Source organism: Poecilia mexicana, unplaced genomic scaffold (genome assembly GCF_051168715.1).
Source record: "Poecilia mexicana isolate PSO_F unplaced genomic scaffold, ASM5116871v1 scaffold_15, whole genome shotgun sequence".
In the NCBI taxonomy this organism is placed as follows: Eukaryota; Metazoa; Chordata; class Actinopteri; order Cyprinodontiformes; family Poeciliidae; genus Poecilia; species Poecilia mexicana.
Genome location: NW_028263384.1, coordinates 7,557,577 through 7,575,766, shown reverse-complemented (window position 1 = coordinate 7,575,766; position 18,190 = coordinate 7,557,577). Strand labels below are relative to the sequence as shown.

At 41.8% G+C, this 18,190-nt stretch overlaps 1 protein-coding gene across 1 annotated transcript in view; it reads left to right on the top strand.

The window, feature by feature from the left end:
- Positions 1-17,829, top strand: part of LOC106913490 (sprouty-related, EVH1 domain-containing protein 2-like) — a 38,547-nt gene extending 20,718 nt beyond the window's left edge. The window contains exons 2-6 of the mRNA XM_014980116.2: positions 578-770; positions 857-1,025; positions 2,532-2,596; positions 11,189-11,347; positions 12,348-17,829. Of these exons, the coding sequence (XP_014835602.1) occupies positions 578-770; positions 857-1,025; positions 2,532-2,596; positions 11,189-11,347; positions 12,348-13,133 (1,372 nt within the window). The 3' untranslated portion in view covers positions 13,134-17,829. The remainder of the gene's footprint in view (positions 1-577; positions 771-856; positions 1,026-2,531; positions 2,597-11,188; positions 11,348-12,347) is intronic.
- Positions 17,830-18,190: the final 361 nt, after the last annotated feature.

Below are 18,190 nucleotides of genomic sequence, written 5' to 3'. Positions count from 1 at the left end.
GTGTGAGGGTGTTTAATGCTGACTTATCCTGGTGCAACACCTCCCACTTCAGCACAGTGAGGACCGAACAAAGTCGTGACTTGCGACGCCCTCAAACAGTCTGTCAGGGTGTGAATCCAATGCTGCACAAAACTTCTGTGGCATTAAGTCCACTTTGACATTGCAGCATTTTCAGCTTTAACAAACAGAATTTGAATATTAACAATTTATCTGAAGGATGTTTTTTGTTTAATATTTGAAATAATTGTTGTTTTTTTCTTAGTTTCTTTAACATAAAGGAAAGCATTTTAGTATTGATTTGCCTGTTGTTCTGTTTTTACTACGGAAGGAAGTGGTTTGCACTTGAAGCAGCTTTAACACATACTTGGAAACTAGACTGTACTTTCACAAAGCAATCATCTAATGACCCTAAAGAGACTTTTTTCAAATGATGATTCAAACGATGAATCAGTTAATACTTTTCTTAAAGCACGGTCGGTTTCCTGTAATTAGCATTTTAAGACTGAGACAAACACAAATGTCACACTGATAACCCCATTCTAACAATCTTCCACCTTTCTTTCATCCTTCCATCCAGTGACAGCTACATCGTGCGTGTGAAAGCGGTGGTGATGACGCGGGACGACTCAAGCGGCGGCTGGCTGGCTCAGGATGGGGGGGCCCTCACCCGGGTGGGCGTCTGTCGCCTCCTTCCTACAGAGGTGACAAATCTCTCCGGCTCCAGCAGTTCCCAGTTCGTCATCCGGGGGGAACGGCTGCGTGACAAACAGGTAAGACATAAAAATACCCCGAACGTTTGCGTTTTGGCTTTTGACTGTGGGAAGTGATGCTGAGTTGCTACTGGCCGGATGCACAGGTGATCCTGGACTGTCCGCTGAGGAAGGACATAGTGTACACCATCGCAATGCCGACATTTCACCACTGGAAGGTGGAGGACAGGCGGTGCGGCCTGTCGTTCCAGTGTCCAGCTGATGCCAGAGCCTTCGACAGAGGGGTGCACAAAGCAATTGAAGACCTGGCTGAAGGTACGCCGTGCTGGAATGTGGGTTTGGTTGGTCGTCACTAGCTGTGTTTCCATTTAATTCTCGTGTGAATTTTGAGCGAACGCTTAAAAATTTGCAAAACAAGAAAATGCAAATTCAGCGTGTTTGATACTGGTTTGACTGCGTCATATGTTGACTTTATGCACGGCTGTAATAAGCAGGTAAACATTTGCTGTGTCAGTACTTATTCGGCAATAGGGGTGAGTGATATGAACTTAGAATTTGATTGTAATATTTTGTGGTATAACAATAAATATGATTAAAAAAACTATTATTTATGTAACTATATGGCTTGGCCAGCCTAAATTTTATGTTGAATGAAGGATTTGTTCTTTACTTATTATTAATCTACAGATGACTGTAAATAGGTGTTATTATTTAAACTACATTAAGTTTAATAATTAGCTGTTTTTTTAAATCTGATATTAATAAATTGTAATGCTGGATACAAATATCTACAAATTTGAAATGTTCAGCAGCTGTTTCTTCACAAAACCCTGTGCAAAACTTCTTGGTAAATAAAAAACATGTTACCTCACAAACAAGGCGGCTTTCTGGGCTAAATTTCTACCATGGTCATTTGTTTATTCCATACCCAGTGGAAGAATACGAGGTATAACAAGTGATTTAAAGAGGAAATTAGATTAACTTAAGTCTTGTCGGACTTTTATTCAGACTAGTACTTAAAAAGAGAGTAGCAGATAACAGGAAGGTTAAAGTGGGGAAAGCAATTCTTTTGAGTGGAAATTTATGTTAAGGTTTAAAGGGTCTTCATTTTGTCGAGAATAAACACAGTCACAGTTGCTAATGCTAATATAAAATGCAAACATTCTGCCTCCTTAATCATTTAATAATTGTTGAATAATCAATGATCATTTGAAAAGCATCTCATACAGTCTGACATCTCCTAATATCAATATAATTTATAGTTCTTAATCCTTGTGCGTGCGAGGACTGAGGCAAACGTAGAGGACTATGGCAAATGATGCAAGTTTTACGTGTGTGGGGTCGTTTGGACCCCATTTCTACATACAAGGGTTAAGGAAAATGTTGCTCTGCTAAAATCAGTATCAGGAGATCAAAGATAAAAAAATAAATAAATAAACGAAAACTGGAAATTGGCAACAAAACTGTAATTTGTGTATCTCGAACTAAATAAGCGTCCATTTCTTCCACGTTGAAGTTAAGAGTTCTAGAAAGTCAGAGAGACGAGAAAGCTCCTCTCCGGTGTTTAGTGGGCGGTGTCCAAAACATGGCAGGTAAAACCGGTCGGTCATGGCGAGGAAATGAATGAGGTCAAAGTATGTGGAGAAACGTGTTCCGAAAATAGTTTTTCTAAAGTTTTGATAATGCGACAGGATGAGGAAGTTTACATTCAGAAGCTGTAAAACCTGACAGTCGGTTATTACTGCAAATGCAACTTTAAAAGAGATGAAAGATACAGCTGCGTTTTCCGAGCTGCTCACTGCGATGTTTCCCTCTCCTCAGGCTCCACGACTTCCTCTACGGCACTCCAGAACGAGGGAGAACTGGGGGACGACGATGTTTTCACTGTAAGCGTTTTTTTTTTTTTTTTTAAATAAACAGAGTCCCTAAGAAAATGAGTCCAAAACATTAAAACTTCTTTGGGGTTTTTTTTTTTTTTTCTTCCCCCCTCGACAAATGCACGAAAACGGAATCTCACTCATGCACGGCGATGCATTCACGCTGCTGGTTTTAGGCCTGACATTTGTGGCTGCCTTGCACCATGCTGGTCTGTTTGTGAGAGAGGGTCAAAGTTGATGCATCTCTGAGCTGAGCGGGTGGCAGAGGAAGTCGCAGAGCCAACTTTTATTGTGCAACGTGTTTCATAGCGTTCAGCGTGGGGTGAGCTCTTACATTCAGCATGTAAGGCGATGTTTCAACTCGCTCCTCTTCCTCCAAAAGAAGCAACTAAGTAACTCTTAAAGGAACTATGCGACACTGATTGTAATCTTCTATCGGGGGTCGTAGTTTGAGGTATGAGCTGGCTGCGGGTCCCACTACAGGGTCGGGGGGCAGAGGGGAGCATGTGTGATGTTGATGAGGAAGTTCAAGTCATGAAGTGGTTTTGTTTGACAAGGACAAAAAAATCAACCCTAATGTGTTTTGTTTCTTAATTTTCCATTCGCATGATAAAACCTTAAAATCTACTCTAAGGGTCTTTTTCACACCTGAAAGGTGGACTCGGCTCGATTGGGGACCAAAATTGTTACGGTTTCAGGTGCTGCAGTTCTCTTTTATATTACATTGTATCAAACAAACCAAACTCATTGAAAAACTTGATAAACCTCACACCTCTCGCCTGTGGTGGCGCTGCACCAAGAATCATTGAAGGAAACGGCACAAAAACCTCTGAAGAAGACATTGAGCGCAACTTTCTTCTTCTTCAGAAAATGTAAGCAAAAATGGAATAGTGTCAGATTTTAGTGGTTGTAGGGCTATTCTTTTGATTTTTGTAAAAGACCAGGATCCATTTCTCCTGCTAGCGCTAGACTCATGCATTTGCTTTGCTTGCGTTTACCCAGAAGTCCTTGCGTTATAGTTTGCTTCCTGCTTTGGAAGCGGTCTCCGTTCTGCTTGCATTCACATACGTATTCGTACCATAGCTCGTGTCATCTGAACCGAGACTTAGGTTTTTAGTTGGACCAGAGTTCACTTTTTTGGTCCATATAAGTTAAGTTGCGCATTCAGACCTACCCAAACAAACTAGACTTTCTAGGTGAACAAACTAGAATTAGATTGATTTGGTCTATACAGAGCTGGTGTGAATGCACCCTAAAACAATCAGATTCAAATCAATAAGCTCTAATAATCCTGAGCTGATCAGGACAGATTTCACTTGACACTTACTTGAGACCTCCGGTCTCATGGGTTGGAAGAATTTTAACTTTACAGAAGTTTATGTCGCAGTGATGTAGATGTTGTTGCTCTAGAAGTGCATCTCTTATCACAATCATCAGAAGCTAAACAGAAGAAGTAGGCCCTTAGTGGCGGTGTTATTTTGCCAGGTAATCGTGTTGCTGCTTTTCTTTTGTTTATGCTGCAACAAAGGATAAAGCAGTTGCTGCAACACAACATCATGCCACTTTCATAGAGTCTGACAATGGCCCGGACTGTCGTAGAGAGTTTTGGCATACGTAGAACCTGGGCTCAAAAACTGGTTACCAGTGTCACCATTACGGTTTTAAAAAGTTTCAAAACTGTTCCTTCATACAGAATATATGACATAAAGTAGGGCTGGGTGATAAATCCATTTATTTTTCACCAATGCACTACTTGGGTCTCCATAGTTCAGAGTGATGTCAGCACACCCAGGATCGCCATCTTGTCTGTCAAGCGTGTTTTACAACTTCTGACAACGTTAAATTCAGTGAATTTAACGTTGTCAAAGTACTAAGGCCAGGCTACAATTTTTTCTCAAAATTAGGAGACTATAAAGTCAAAATATACCAAGAATACTGTGATACTTTTACTGTGTTTTCACACTTGCTAGTGCAGTAGACTTGGCTGGATTTGTGACCAAAATTGCAGCATTTCTTATAGTTTCATGTAGTGCTGTTTGTTTTTATTGTGCCAAATATACCAAACTAATGGAGCAACATGTTCCTGCTGGCGTTAGCACTAGCACTAGACTTTTCGGTTGGTTTTGGTTGTATTTACCTGGAATGCAGTTTGCTTCCTGCATTCGGAGCGGTTTCCATATGCATTTGAATTGTGCTACTGTTCATTTCAACCGAACCAAGACCTGGGTTTTTAGGCGGACCAGAGTTTGCTTTTTTGGTCTGCATCAGAGTTTGATTACGCATTCACACATCTGTAAACAGACTGGACTTTGTAGACAAACTAACTGGAGTTTGATTAAAGGGGATTAACAAGGGCTGGAGTGATTTCACCTTTAGAAACTTTAGTATGGCATCCTAATAAAGGGCTGTGCTTAAAATATCACAGTACACCAAACTAGACATGACAGTGTCTAATCTTCTACCATCTACAAATCTTATGTAATTGAAAAGCTTGCCACAAGAATCCGAAGTGAAACGTACAATGATGACCCGTACTGCTGTTCTTCTGCATAAAACATTTACAAACTACATCTCATCAGCTCAGGATTTAATATTAGTCTTCTGTTGTGCATACCTGCCACAGCAGATAGATCTCCACTTTAGGTTAGCTTAAAGACATTTTATGTGAACCCACCATTTACATCCTCCTTTAGTACTGAAATCTGACACCAGAGCCAGCAGGCAGGGTCACAAGGTCACTTCCTGTATCCCACCAACTCCCTTCGCACGCACACACACACACACGCACACACACACACACACACACACACACACACACTATCTTTGCGCCCTCCCATTTGGAAGGGAGAGGAGCCGCCGAGCTTGCGCGGAGCAGCTGTTTCCCAGCTTAGTGCGGGGCTGCTGATTTACGAGAGGAAGTGCCTCGTGGTTCATCTTTGACTCGAGCTGTCTGTTAGGGCCAAGACTAATAGGTGCTCTGCTGGGAGTGTACAGCCACCACAGAGACACACACAAACACATGAGCAGGAGTGGAGAGGTGAGGCTTCGGGGGAGGGATGGTGGTGCGGGGAATACTGTAGAAGCTTTCGGTGGAACGAATTCGAAGCAGTCCTTCGCTTTTGTTGACAGAGAAACTGCATTATTATTATTATTTTTTAAATAAAGACTGGTATATTTCAGATCAAACTTAATGTTGCAGCAGTTAATAAAACCTTACAAGATACAAAAATATGCTTAATATTTCCATTTTAGTAGGATTTGTTTAGCATATTACAAAGCAGTCCCCGTTTTTCTGCCTTCTTTTAAAGAGTCTACCATCAGCTGTCCTATCTGTATTTTTAATCTAGAATACCCAGAGAACATATATGTAGGCCTGTATGTTTCTCTTTGGCATTGCAGCTGCAGGTGATGCCAGCCTTTAACCACTTTGATCAGAGTTCTCTCTTTAGTTAGATTTTGTCTAAATTATAGGATAATTGTGGTATTGAGCTTATACCACAACTCTACTGGAGTGCTATGAGTTGTGAATCTTTCATCTCTGACTTCTTTGATAACGTGGTTGACGGCACACAAAAAGGTTTGGTTGAAACTTTAGATTTTCCCTCTTAAGGTTGTAGGCATTAAATTATAGTGAGACCGCTGCCTGGAAACTGCTGGTGTTTTTGGATGTCGACTGGGGAAAAAAAAGGTCCATGTTTCAATGGCACCGCCAAGACACTTTGAGTCAACTGAAGTTGTCATGCCAGGCCATTAGATGGCGCTGTGGTTTCACCATGTCGTTGAATGCATCTGCGCTTTTGACCCTTAGTTCCACCTCACTGGCTAGCACCTCATTGTGAAAAAATAACCCGTATTTGTCTCCCACGAACGAAGTGCTCACGTAACACACGTGTTAAACTGAACACGTTAAGCAGCTCAACGCATCACGATGCTGTCTGCCATTGTTGCCATTGCTGCCATTGCAATCTGCCCACACATGCGCAGAAGAAACCCTGAAGCTGTGCGTTCTGTGCATGTGCACTTTCGTACAAGCAGAGTACTTCACACCTCTGCGGGGATGTTACAGAAAAGTGTCAGAAAGTGCTGGTGTGAGAGGCTCCGGTCACTGGTGGTGTGTAAACGAGCAGCTGGATCACCACAAAAATGTTGAGGTTTAACTGAAGAGCGGCTCCGTGCAACGAGACCTGAGCTCCTCATGTCTTACTGTTTTATTGTGGGGTCACGGATTTGATCCCGCTATCCACAGTGCTCTGTTAAACACTGATGCCTCTTGGGCTTTTCCACATCTCCTTACCTTTGCCAACCTCAAAACCTAAATGTTTTCCACTGGAATTTTGTGTTATAGATCAACACAAAGCAGTGCATAAATGTGGAGTTTGGAAGAAATGATGAGCACTTTTCAAAATTAATCTGTATCAGAACTAATTTGACACATCTACCCCAACATGCTGCCACCACGAACGCCTCATTGAGCTGCTTTAGTGTCGTACTCCTAAGTTAAATTGTAGCATCATCAGTTGGCTTCAGCAGTAAGCTAGTTTCAACATCTGAATTAGCATTGCTAACCCATCATTGAAAAAAGTATGATATAGCTGCTGACCTTTGGATATATGGCTTTCAAGTTCATAGTGACAGGTTCAGTAAGGAGAGTATCAATCAGAGAACAAACTCAAGAGGCACATTGTAACTGTGGAGGAGATCAACAACTCAGGTGGAAGAATATGTCGACAAGACAACTACTAGCTTCATGGTTCTACTAATCCGGCCTTTACGGAATAGTGACAACAAAAGAGCCATCGGAAGTCCTGCTTGCCTTAAGGGGACACATCATATCTATGGAAGAAGGTGTCCTGGTCACTGTAGACCATCATTGACTTTTTGGGGTCTTCAAGCACAGCACTGCTTGTAATCGAAAGCTTTCTCTGCACATTCACCCCGAACACAATGGCAAAAAAAAAAAAAAAAGAAAAGAAAACAAAGGTTGCTAATCATGTAGCCAGAGCCACAATGAAATGGTTAAGATCAAAACACATGCACTTGATAGAAGGACCCAGTCAAATTCATGAGCCTAAATCTAATTTAGAATCTTGGGCAAGACTTGAAAATTGTCCACATTCACTCTTTACTCGATTTGCCTCAGCTTATGCTGTTTTGCAAAGATTTCGCAGAAGCCGGTAGAGACTTGCCTCTGTAGCTGCTCGGTAGGGCACCGTTGCGACGTATTAACTTTGAAGAACCTGAGTACATACACACTTTTTGCCAGCTATGGATTATTTTCCAACCACATCACAATTAATTTTTGCACTGGTTGTATAGGTTTGCATTGGTTTATCAAGTGAAATCCTAACAAAGGCTATTGATGATAGTGTCTGTAACATGGCCAAATTTATGTGTACTACATTCTCTTACTATACATTTTTGACAACAGGTGCAGAATTGTAGGTCCATAACAGTTTGTCTGTAATGCAAAGTCGCTTATGGTTTGAACAACCTCTTAAAGGGAATGGCGACTGCAATAGAGCTTGCGAGGTGCACAGTCATGGACAAGGGGAAATGCTTCGTCAGTCTGCCATTTAGCGGCTGGATAGTTGGATGGGGAGAGCACCAGCAATGATGGACTTCCCTAAATTATTCCTCATTCATCAAACCTAAACTTAACTCAGTCCAGCCCCGTTCTGCATGTCTCCTGTCTCTGTGTCTATTTTGGCTCATTCACAACAGGGGGAGTGAAAACTATTGGAGCAATTCTAGGTCGTGCAAGTCTGGCCTGCTGAAGGATGAATCCTCCTGGGCTTTTAGTCGGGCCATGTTTTGTATCAGAAAATAACCTGAAATGCCCTCCGTCCAGCCTTGGACGGGAGTATACAGCAAGAGGATGACCAGTAATATAAACTCTCCCCCCTTTCTCTGTCCTCTTGTGGCGTTTGGGCTCAGCAGCAGAAAGTCTGGTCTGTGTTTTGAATTAGTTGCAGCCACGGAGGCCAGAGTCGGACTGGTTTTGTACCGTATCCGCTCCCCCCCCCCCCCCCCGCCCCCCCAGTAATGGCTTCTGCAGGGGGGCGGGACCAGGAGCAGAGGCAGTATGTTATGTTATTTTTGGCTAGCTGCTCTCAGGGCTTTGTAAGAAAGCTGGGGGAAATTCTCGGCATGGCAGTATCCATGTGGGGAGCAACATATAATGGGGATGGCTTCAGCAGACAGAGCAGACCGACACACACGTACACACACACCCCCACACACGCACACACACACACACACACACACACCAGATCTGGGTCATATAGCTCAAATAACATCCCAGATTTGATCTGAAGTGGTATGTAATGGAAGGTTTCAAAATGCTTGCAGATAACATGTCCCAGGACTGTATGTAACCTACAGTCGATGCACACTGAAAACCATTGTAATTTGCTCAATATTTATGATTACAAGTGTTTGCATGTTGAACAGGTGCTTGCAGTTTGAACATTCATAAAGAGTCACTGGCATGCAAACAATGATCACAGGCCAAAATAGGAAGACTTGTCAGCGATATCCAATACTGGATATCCGATCAATATCCTCTATCCACCAGCTGGACCAAAGGTTATTACCACTGGTGGCTTAGTCGATAGCAGAGGGTCCTTAGACTGTCTGGTGTGTCGGACAGCAGTTGCATTAGACTAGTGTTCTTTACTGTGCTTAGTACTGCTCAGAACATGCTGCCATGCAAAAGTGGCTATTAAACCTTCAGCTAGCAGCTTAGCACATGAAAGCACAAATTACTGAATGAAGATCTATTGTACTTTTGATTGTCTCAGATTATTGAATAAGTGAATGGTAGCAATAAACTCAGCAACAGAACAACTCATTCTCGAATAACAAGCTATGTTGATCTACATTTCTTAGGTTAGCAGTGCAAAACCTTTTATGTTGAAATTAGACACTAGGCTTCTATTTTAAATAAAGAAAAAACATACTCTGTGTAAGCTACAGTCCTTGTTGGCAAAAGTTGGCATGCTAAGAGCTACATTAGGTTAGGATAAGTACATTATATAAATATCTAAATAAAGTAATAAAAATTGTAATATACAATATTGTAGCTACTGTGTTGCCACAGTTTTAATATAATTGTTGGCCATAGATATAATATAATCAAATTGTGTGGCATTTTTTCCCTATTCACAAATGTGTAAAATAATAATAATATCAGACTAATTCCTGCCCGAATTGCTAAGGCTAATTAGCATTCCTGCCAGGAAGGCTAGTTAGCATTCTGGTTTGGAATGCCAACTAGCCACTGATAAGAGCGGATAAGCAGTTTTTCTGTCAAGGTAAATTGTTTCTACGCCATTAACACAGTAAGCAGCGAATACATGAGGTTGATTGATAGCGCTGACCCTCCTCCTGGCTCTGGTTGGTTGTTTTTGACCGGGAGCGGCGCATTTCTTCAAATGGCAATGGTAGCACTGGGGGAAGGTGGCGGAGTTCAGTCTTTTCACAGATTCTGTGTCTCGTATTGCACTGTCATGACATGGTGATAGTTTTAACAAATATGGGAAAAAAAATTCTTTTTAAAAAAAATAAAAATTACATACTGCAGCTTTGAAGAATAATTTTATACTGTCTTTACATGTTTAATAATCATAACAGTGCAAACATGTAGCTCTTTGTAAGACACTATTCCTCTAACTCTCCCTTTCTTAATCACCAGTGACTTATTTAGCCTGTCATAGTCCAGTTACACTCTTTCATCCCTTTCACTGGACTGAACCGCAGCTTGAATAGCGCCTACCCATGCACTCAAATAACCATGATGACATGATGAGACAGGAGCAGCACCAACCTGCCTGTCAGACGGAGCCCTCAGAGGATGACCCCTGGCTTGCTCCGTCTGAAAATGTGTCTGTCTGAGAACGACATGGCAACAGCCCGACTGCCTTGTGTCTGGCCAAGGTTTGGGTTGGATTTGAGCCCTGACAGCCTTTAGCGGAAAAGGAACAGGATACTATTTGTGCACACACACAAAGGCATATGCAGAGCAGTGCAGAGTGCCGGCAAGAGAGGAGAGAAGCGGAATGTGGGGAAAAGTGCGATGGGGGAGAGAGGAGGACAGGTTGTTGTGAGGCTAGAAGAGTTAAGATCGGGGGGGGGCGTTGGAGAGGCCAAAAAAGGTGACTCTGGTTACCGTGCGCAAATGTCTTGAGTTATGATATTGAGTTGCACCACATACTTTATCTGGAGCATTTTTGAAGTTGTTTCTGTTTCTTCTTCACTAAATGTTTAAGCAATCTTTTTGCTGTAAAAGATTGCAAGTCATTTTTTTATGTTTGTTGTTGAGTTTTAAAAAGGTTTTGTGGTCTCTTAAGATGGGCTTAGGTATGTTCCTGTCTCTTCATGCCTTGAACGTTGAACCCAACGTGCAGCGATCCAAGCTTTGATGAAGTGGCTCTAACAAAACATTTCACGTGTTTTCCTGTTTTTTTCCCAATCAGTGCTGCTACAAGGCTTCCTGTTTTTGTTTGTCCAATCACGGTGTACTCTAACACTGGCTATTTGTCTGCCGCTTCCAATGAAACAGCAGCGATTGAGCACACATCCTGTGTTTGTTTGTACACTCAGAACGCCACAGACAGCTCATCCAACTCCTCTCAGAAATTGGACAGCTCCCTGCCGCCGCTCGAGTCCTCGCCCCTTCCTCAGAGACATAAGTGCACTCCAGGACATCGACATGACCTGCATGATGCCTACCGCCTCACAGACCACTACTACTTGGACCAGGTAAACGGGTCTCCTTTATTCACAGTTGAATAGATATGCATCTTCTCAAGTATTAGCTATTCATTGATTAGTGCAGTTGCATTTCTCTCACTACCACGTGACGCATGTCCTGATAGTCCAGTACGCTAGGTTCGATTACGGACCAAAGTCCCAACATTTGCTACAATTTCAGCTGATGTGGTTTGCTTTCACTCTGCATTGTCAAACGATCCAAAGCCTTTGAAAAACCTGTTGATGACCTCGCCTGTGGTGGCACTGCACCAAGAAACACTGGAGGAAATGACATGAAAACCTCTGAAAAAGACACTGAGCACATCTTCCTTCTTCCTTCTTCTGGAATGGCGTCAGATTTTTTGTAGTTGTAGGATTTCTCTTTCGTATTTGATAAAAGACCACGAGTCATTTCTTGTGGTTGTAAATACCCAGAATGCCATGCACTGTTGCTCGGTTCCTTCTTTTGGAGGGGTCTCTTACTCTCCTTGGCATTCACGTATGGATTGGAACTGCATCAGATTTCACTTCAACCAAACCGAGACCTGGGTTTCTTAGGTGGACAAGAAATTGCTTTTTTGGTCCAAGTTAGAGTTCGATTGTGCATTCATGCCTCCGCAAATGAACCAGACTTTCTAGGAAAAGAAAACTAGAGTTCGATTAAAGCGGACTAAACAGGGCTGATGTGAATGCACTGGTTTGTTGTTGCACAGCAAAAACAAAAAGTGCAATCAGTTTTCTTACTGCATTTGACTTTCTCACAAGTACAACTTGTGTAAAAGTGGGTTGTTGTGGTAGTGTGTCATGGGAGATGTAGTATGATCTGTGTGGACACTCAACTGGGTGGACATTGACAGTAACTTGGTAGGCCTCAGTGAGATTTTTCTTGGTTTACAGACAGGTTTATTTTAATGCTCTTTACTGGGTGTACCTATAAATGTGGCCTGTATTGTACGTTTGTCTAACGACATTTGCTCAAGTAAAGGTTCTTTCTGTCTCTCCCCTTCAGCCATTGTCTCGGATTCCTCGACACGTCACCTTCGAGGATGAGGAAATTGTCCGAATCAACCCCCGGGAGCGCAGCTGGGAGCGAAGCACAGAACGCTACCTTGGACGCCAGGCGGATCGCTCCTTGAACACGGGCTATGAGGACTACCGACACGCCATTGTGCGTGATCGATACATCCACCCGGATGAGACAGAGTCCTATGTACACTTCGACAAAACAGAGGCGCAGAAGCACGACTATACCTACCCTCTGGCACCTTCCTTGTCGCCCTCAGACTCTGACCCTGCCCTAGGATCCTTGAACTCTAAGGGTCACAGCGGCTCCTACCACCAGCCCTTCTCTTCGGCCGTCTCCAGCCAGCCTCGGTCATTTTTCACGAGCTCTTCCCCATCCTCCAATGGAAGGAAGGGGCGGAAGGACAAAGGGTTGGAGCGTGCTCAGTGCGAGCACTGTGGCGAGGCCTTCTACCTCTCCGAAAATCGGAGAGGACGATGCCAGGACGCCCCAGATCCCCTGCGAGTGTGCATCCGACGGGTCAGCTGCATGTGGCTGGCAGACACCATGCTCTACCACTGCATGTCTGACCCAGAGGGAGAGTACTCAGACCCTTGCTCCTGCGACGGAGGCGAGGGTAGCGGCGGGGGCCGACTTGGCACCCGCTGGTTGGCTTTGCTAGGCTTGTCCGCAGTGGCGCCGTGCCTCTGCCTCTACCCGCCCCTCCACGCCTGCCACCGGGTGGGGCTCACATGCGGCTGCTGCGGAGGCCGACACAAGGCCCAGAGCTGAGATGTCGTACTTGGAATCCTCTCAGAGGAAACATTGGGAAAAAAAAAAAAAACTTAACCCAATGCAAGCACAGGGAAAAGGAGGGATGGGGAAAAAGCTCAAAGAGGAGGAACAAGTGGTCGTGGCCGTTCGCTCTCTTGCCTTGGTTTTTCTGGGTTTCTCTACAAATTCCAGACACTGAAATAAGCCAAATAAGAAAAAAAAAACTGTTGGTGCATTTTGTGAACAGCCTGGGAAGATAAGCTCCCCCTTATGGCAGACAGTTCTTTCAGCTCTCCATGTGGCCATTTCATGCTCTAAAGAGAGCAGTCTTTTTCAGGGGGCCTTTTTTATAGCCAACCTATATGTCATGTATCACATATGCAGGTACTTTATATTGTTATATTTGTACATTGACTTGGCCTCAAAGAACTTGAATTCTTTGTTGTATTTTTTTTTCTTTCCTTTAATGTCTCTGTGGCCATATTGTTTATTTTCTATTCAAACATCAGGCCCGCTCAGTTCAACAGAAATCAGACACTACACCTCTTTGGGAATGTGTGTGTGTGTGTGCGCGTATGTATGTGTTTATATGAGTGTAAGTTGAGGCCTTTTGTTGTCTGTACTGCAGCTTGTAGTAAAGCTAATGTATATACTCTTCATAGTTCTCTGCAGACATCTTTCCTCCCTCAAACAAATGCGGTACAAATCTTAAAGGCACAGTTTAGATTTTTGAAGCAAGGTTCTGTGAAGGTATTATCAGCAACAGGTCCCTTTCTTGTGAGCAGACAGACGTCTTATCATAGTGAGTTTGTAGAAACGTCAATAAATCCTCACATGGACTCCCCGTTACATCTGACTTGGGCGGTTTAGCTAAAAACGTTTGTGGAAATATGACACTACAGTTGCGGATATCGATCGTCTACACTTTTGCAAGAGGCCGTTGAGAGGTTTGTCACTTTTCTCTGCCGAACAATGTCAACATTACTAGGAGAAGTTGTGCTGTCGGAATAATTTCTAAACAACTTACAAGACCTGGAAAAGCACAGGAATGCACAAAAAAGACAGCCTGTCACAAAATTCAACAGTTCACTCCCCTTTTGGTGGACTCGAGATTAGACTGACATAATGCAGCTGTAGTGTTATGGAACCTTGGAAATAAGACTTTTTGCATATGCACAGATGAACATGCACGTTCATGACTGTAGACTAAAAATAGTCTTGACTGAATCTTCAGCACAGCTTCTAGAGTCCTAAATGTGAAAGAATTGAGATGCATTTCACTACATGTCAAATAATGACCATGAAAGTAGAAACTTTTTCTTCTAGTTTATTATTTGGTCAGGTTTTTATATGAATGCCTCTGTTTATGATCAAACACTTCAGAGACTTTAGATTACACTTCTGCTTCCAACCAGCAGTGTGTCTTACTGTTAGTTATTGAATTTTTTCCTTGCTAGCATAAACATTAAGGTTTGATATCATGGTAGAGTTACACATTTTAAAATGGCTATCTAATGTAAATTGGCACACTTTCCAAAATTCACTGTCAAAGATGAAATCAGAACCAGTAAGAGACTCTGGAAGGTTGGAATCAGTGAAGCTTGTTTTTAGCTAGTAGTCTCCACCAACTTAAATTTGTATCATATCACAAATATTTGACTGAGAAAATGGCAACAACTCAACAATGATGTCTTGTGAAAGTAAGTGTTCTATATCTGCTAATTTAGCATTGATCTCCATGAATATGGAACAGTCGAAGTTAGTTATTTTAAAATCAGCTTAAGCTGAGCTAGCTAGCTAGCTGTTAAAGATCTTCTGCTCTGACGATTTCAGCATTTTCTACAGACTCGCTGCAATGTGACATCTTTCTAGTACAGACAGCTAAGGGAATTATTAGCGATAACACCTTAACAGAATCTCTCTTCAGTGAATGTAATCTATCCTTTTAATACTCTTAAGATATTCCAAAGATTTATGTTTTTTTTTTTAAATCCTATTTATTTACTCATCACCTACCCTTAGAAGTGTGATTCAACGTTGCCTCAAGTAATGCTACGATAATCTAGCATCCCTTCATCTTCCTAATGACCTTAAAACAGTGCCTAGAAATTCCTGTAACCAGGTCACCCACTGAGTCTTACTTACAGTCAGCTCATTTTGTTCAGCAAAGCAAGAACCTCCATCCAGAAATCAAGATTTTTTTTATTTTTTATTTTTTGGTCAAACACTGAAATAATAATAATTGCCTACCATTTAACCATTTGTGCCCATATGCCTTAAAATGTGGAGTCTCTGTCTAAACTTCACTTCTCTCTTTAAAGATGTCTGCAACAATCAAACTATTCAACTGGACGTGATTTAAACTATTTTTGTAACAAGAAATTTCAAGGAAATTTGGAGAAAAAAAAGTTCTCACTACATATATAAGCTATGGACTCTAGTTTGCCTGCAATATACAATCACCACACCCTTTTTTTTTTTTTTTTACCATCAAATCCCAAACTTTCTCACTGGTCACATATGGAACAGCACAGGCCTGACGAATTGTACTCTATCTTACCAAAAATAGACCCTTTATAAGCTCCCTGGAAGGAAAAAAAGACTCTTATCACTATCACTAAAATTAACCCAAAAATCAAATGGCTTTTACTTTAAAGAGAAAACCAAAAGTGAGTCATACTTCTGCTTAAATTGAATACCGTGTTGATAATTGGTACTTTAATTTTGATGCATAGCCACAATATAAAATAAACACCGCCTACATTTAGCAGTAGTTTCAAAGCAAACGTGCAGATAATATTAAACCTTTATGCTCTTCTGCTCTTTGAGTTACACAAGTGGAACAAGTTCATATTTCATGGTTAGCTTGGAAGCTAGCCTGCAGTCTGCTGCTTTACAGATATCCAACTCATAGCACGTTCTTTGTGACTGTGAATATTTCCTCATAGTTACATTTTCTTCAGGCAAAATGCGTAGCAGCCTTCATTCAGATAGTTGGCTAACACTGCTCGGCAAATGACACATTTCTAGTCACTCTGGCACTTTCTCCGGCATCTCAATAAACAAAGTTTACACTTTAGGAAAAGTATGGCAGAAGATCTGTGCCCTTTTGAAATGGTATCTTTTTAAAGAAGTATTCGTTCATGACCAGCCCGTGCCTACTCGTGACCCAAAGGATCTGCTGAATAAACGAATAGGTCAGTTAGCACATAACATAATTGTATTTCTTTTCTATATTATTTTATTCTAATATTTTAAGGCTCTTTAAAATCCACCTATTCCTCCAAAATCTAAACAGAAAAAAAAGAAGTGAGTGTTTTATATGACCATGCCATTTGTTGCAAAGGTAAAATGACTTCCAGGGGTTTCAGAATAAAACGCATAACCGCCCCCCCTTGATTTATTCAACTTATTCACTCTTAATTATAAAGCAACTTGGTTTATCGCCGAAAGTCAGTCTGTCCGTATCGGGCTTTAAAAGTTGTTGTGAACATGAGAAACAAACTTGCTGAAACCACATGTGACCAGTGTGTGCTATTAATCTCTGCCCTAAATCGTCCCCTCAACCCTCAACCCTCATGCCAGATTTGGCTCAGCAACAGAAGCGTGGCTCTGACTGTGACTGACTGGGAAAGAAATGGTTAAAGTTTATGTAAAAGGGGGGAGGTGGGGATGGCGTGCGCTTTGAATTTTACAGCAAATGTAGAAAGAAAAAAAAAAAAAGTGGGAACGTTGTCCCACCTGCTGTTTTACTGTCTCTTTAGCCCTTGGCCTCTGTGATGGCAACGTCTGGAACGTGACGGGGAACACAATAAGCCGTTTAAAGATGAAACGAGGCAGGATGTCAGTAGGAATCCCTTGGAGAGCACAAAGTGTAAAAAAGACGTCTGCGATTCTAAAAACAAGCATTCAGCCCTCATTGTTTTGCCAAGGAAATGTCCTTTTACTGTAGCTGAAAAGTGTTTAAGGATGTCCTCTTTCCCCCCCTGGTTGTATCTGTTCGACACATCCTGTCCCCTGTACCCACTTGTGTGTCACTGTATGAATGCCTGTGTGTGTGTGTGCGTGTGCGTGTGTGTGTGTGTGTGTGTGTGTGTCTGTGTTTACATGGCATCCTCTCCAGCCTCTCCATCCTGTTCCTTGATCCGAAGATACTGGGATCAGCTTGCAGTCTGGCTCTGTTCTACTAATTTTGGATCCATTAACGACGATGCATCAGGGACTGGGCCAATCCATTCAGAAAGTGTCTGTGTGTTGTTTTCTTCTGTTTTGTTTTTTTACATTGATCTCACATGTCAGAGCCATTAACAAAGTGCCTGAACACATCCACCTTATCTTGTGTATTTAAATTGAAATCAACAAAAAGAATTGGTAAAAAAAAAACAAAAAAAAAACACTGTACTAAATTAGATCTTTTTTCTTTTTTTTTTACACTTAGCATTTTTACCTCTGTAAAAACAACAAAACAAAATAAGAGCAAAAATTATATTATATATATCACGTGTATGTTGTACATTTTTATTTCTATATTTGTTTTTTTTAAGTAACTGTTTATAACATGTACGATGGATGTAGCTCTTGCTTTTTGAGAAGGACAGGGAAGTACTTTGTAGATACTAAAGAGTGGCCAGGATCTGTGAGAAAATCAAATTGAAATGTGTGTCTTACCTTCTGCCTTTAATAAAACAAGAGAACACAGAGGAAACCCCCACAACTCCCCATGAAACTTTTCTGGTTTATTCCACGCATCTCAGATTTAAAGTGTCCAACCTGTATGGTTTTCCAATTAGCTTTAGAAATTGTTCCCGTCTTCAAATCCCAGGATTTGGACATGATTGGTAGTTTGTCTGGTGTTTCTCAAACTTAGCTTTTCAGTGTTAACTGCATAGCAAACAAAAAGTCTGAAAATGATCTGGTACTGAACTGAAAAAGTGTTACAGTTCGAAGGGGGAGGAGGATATAAGGTTGAGATTTACAAGAAATGCCGAAAACATAAAGTAAAGATCAATTCAAAATATTTCCATGTCTTGAAAGAAAATCCCAAGGAAATGTGAGCTGACCCAAGACTTTTGCAC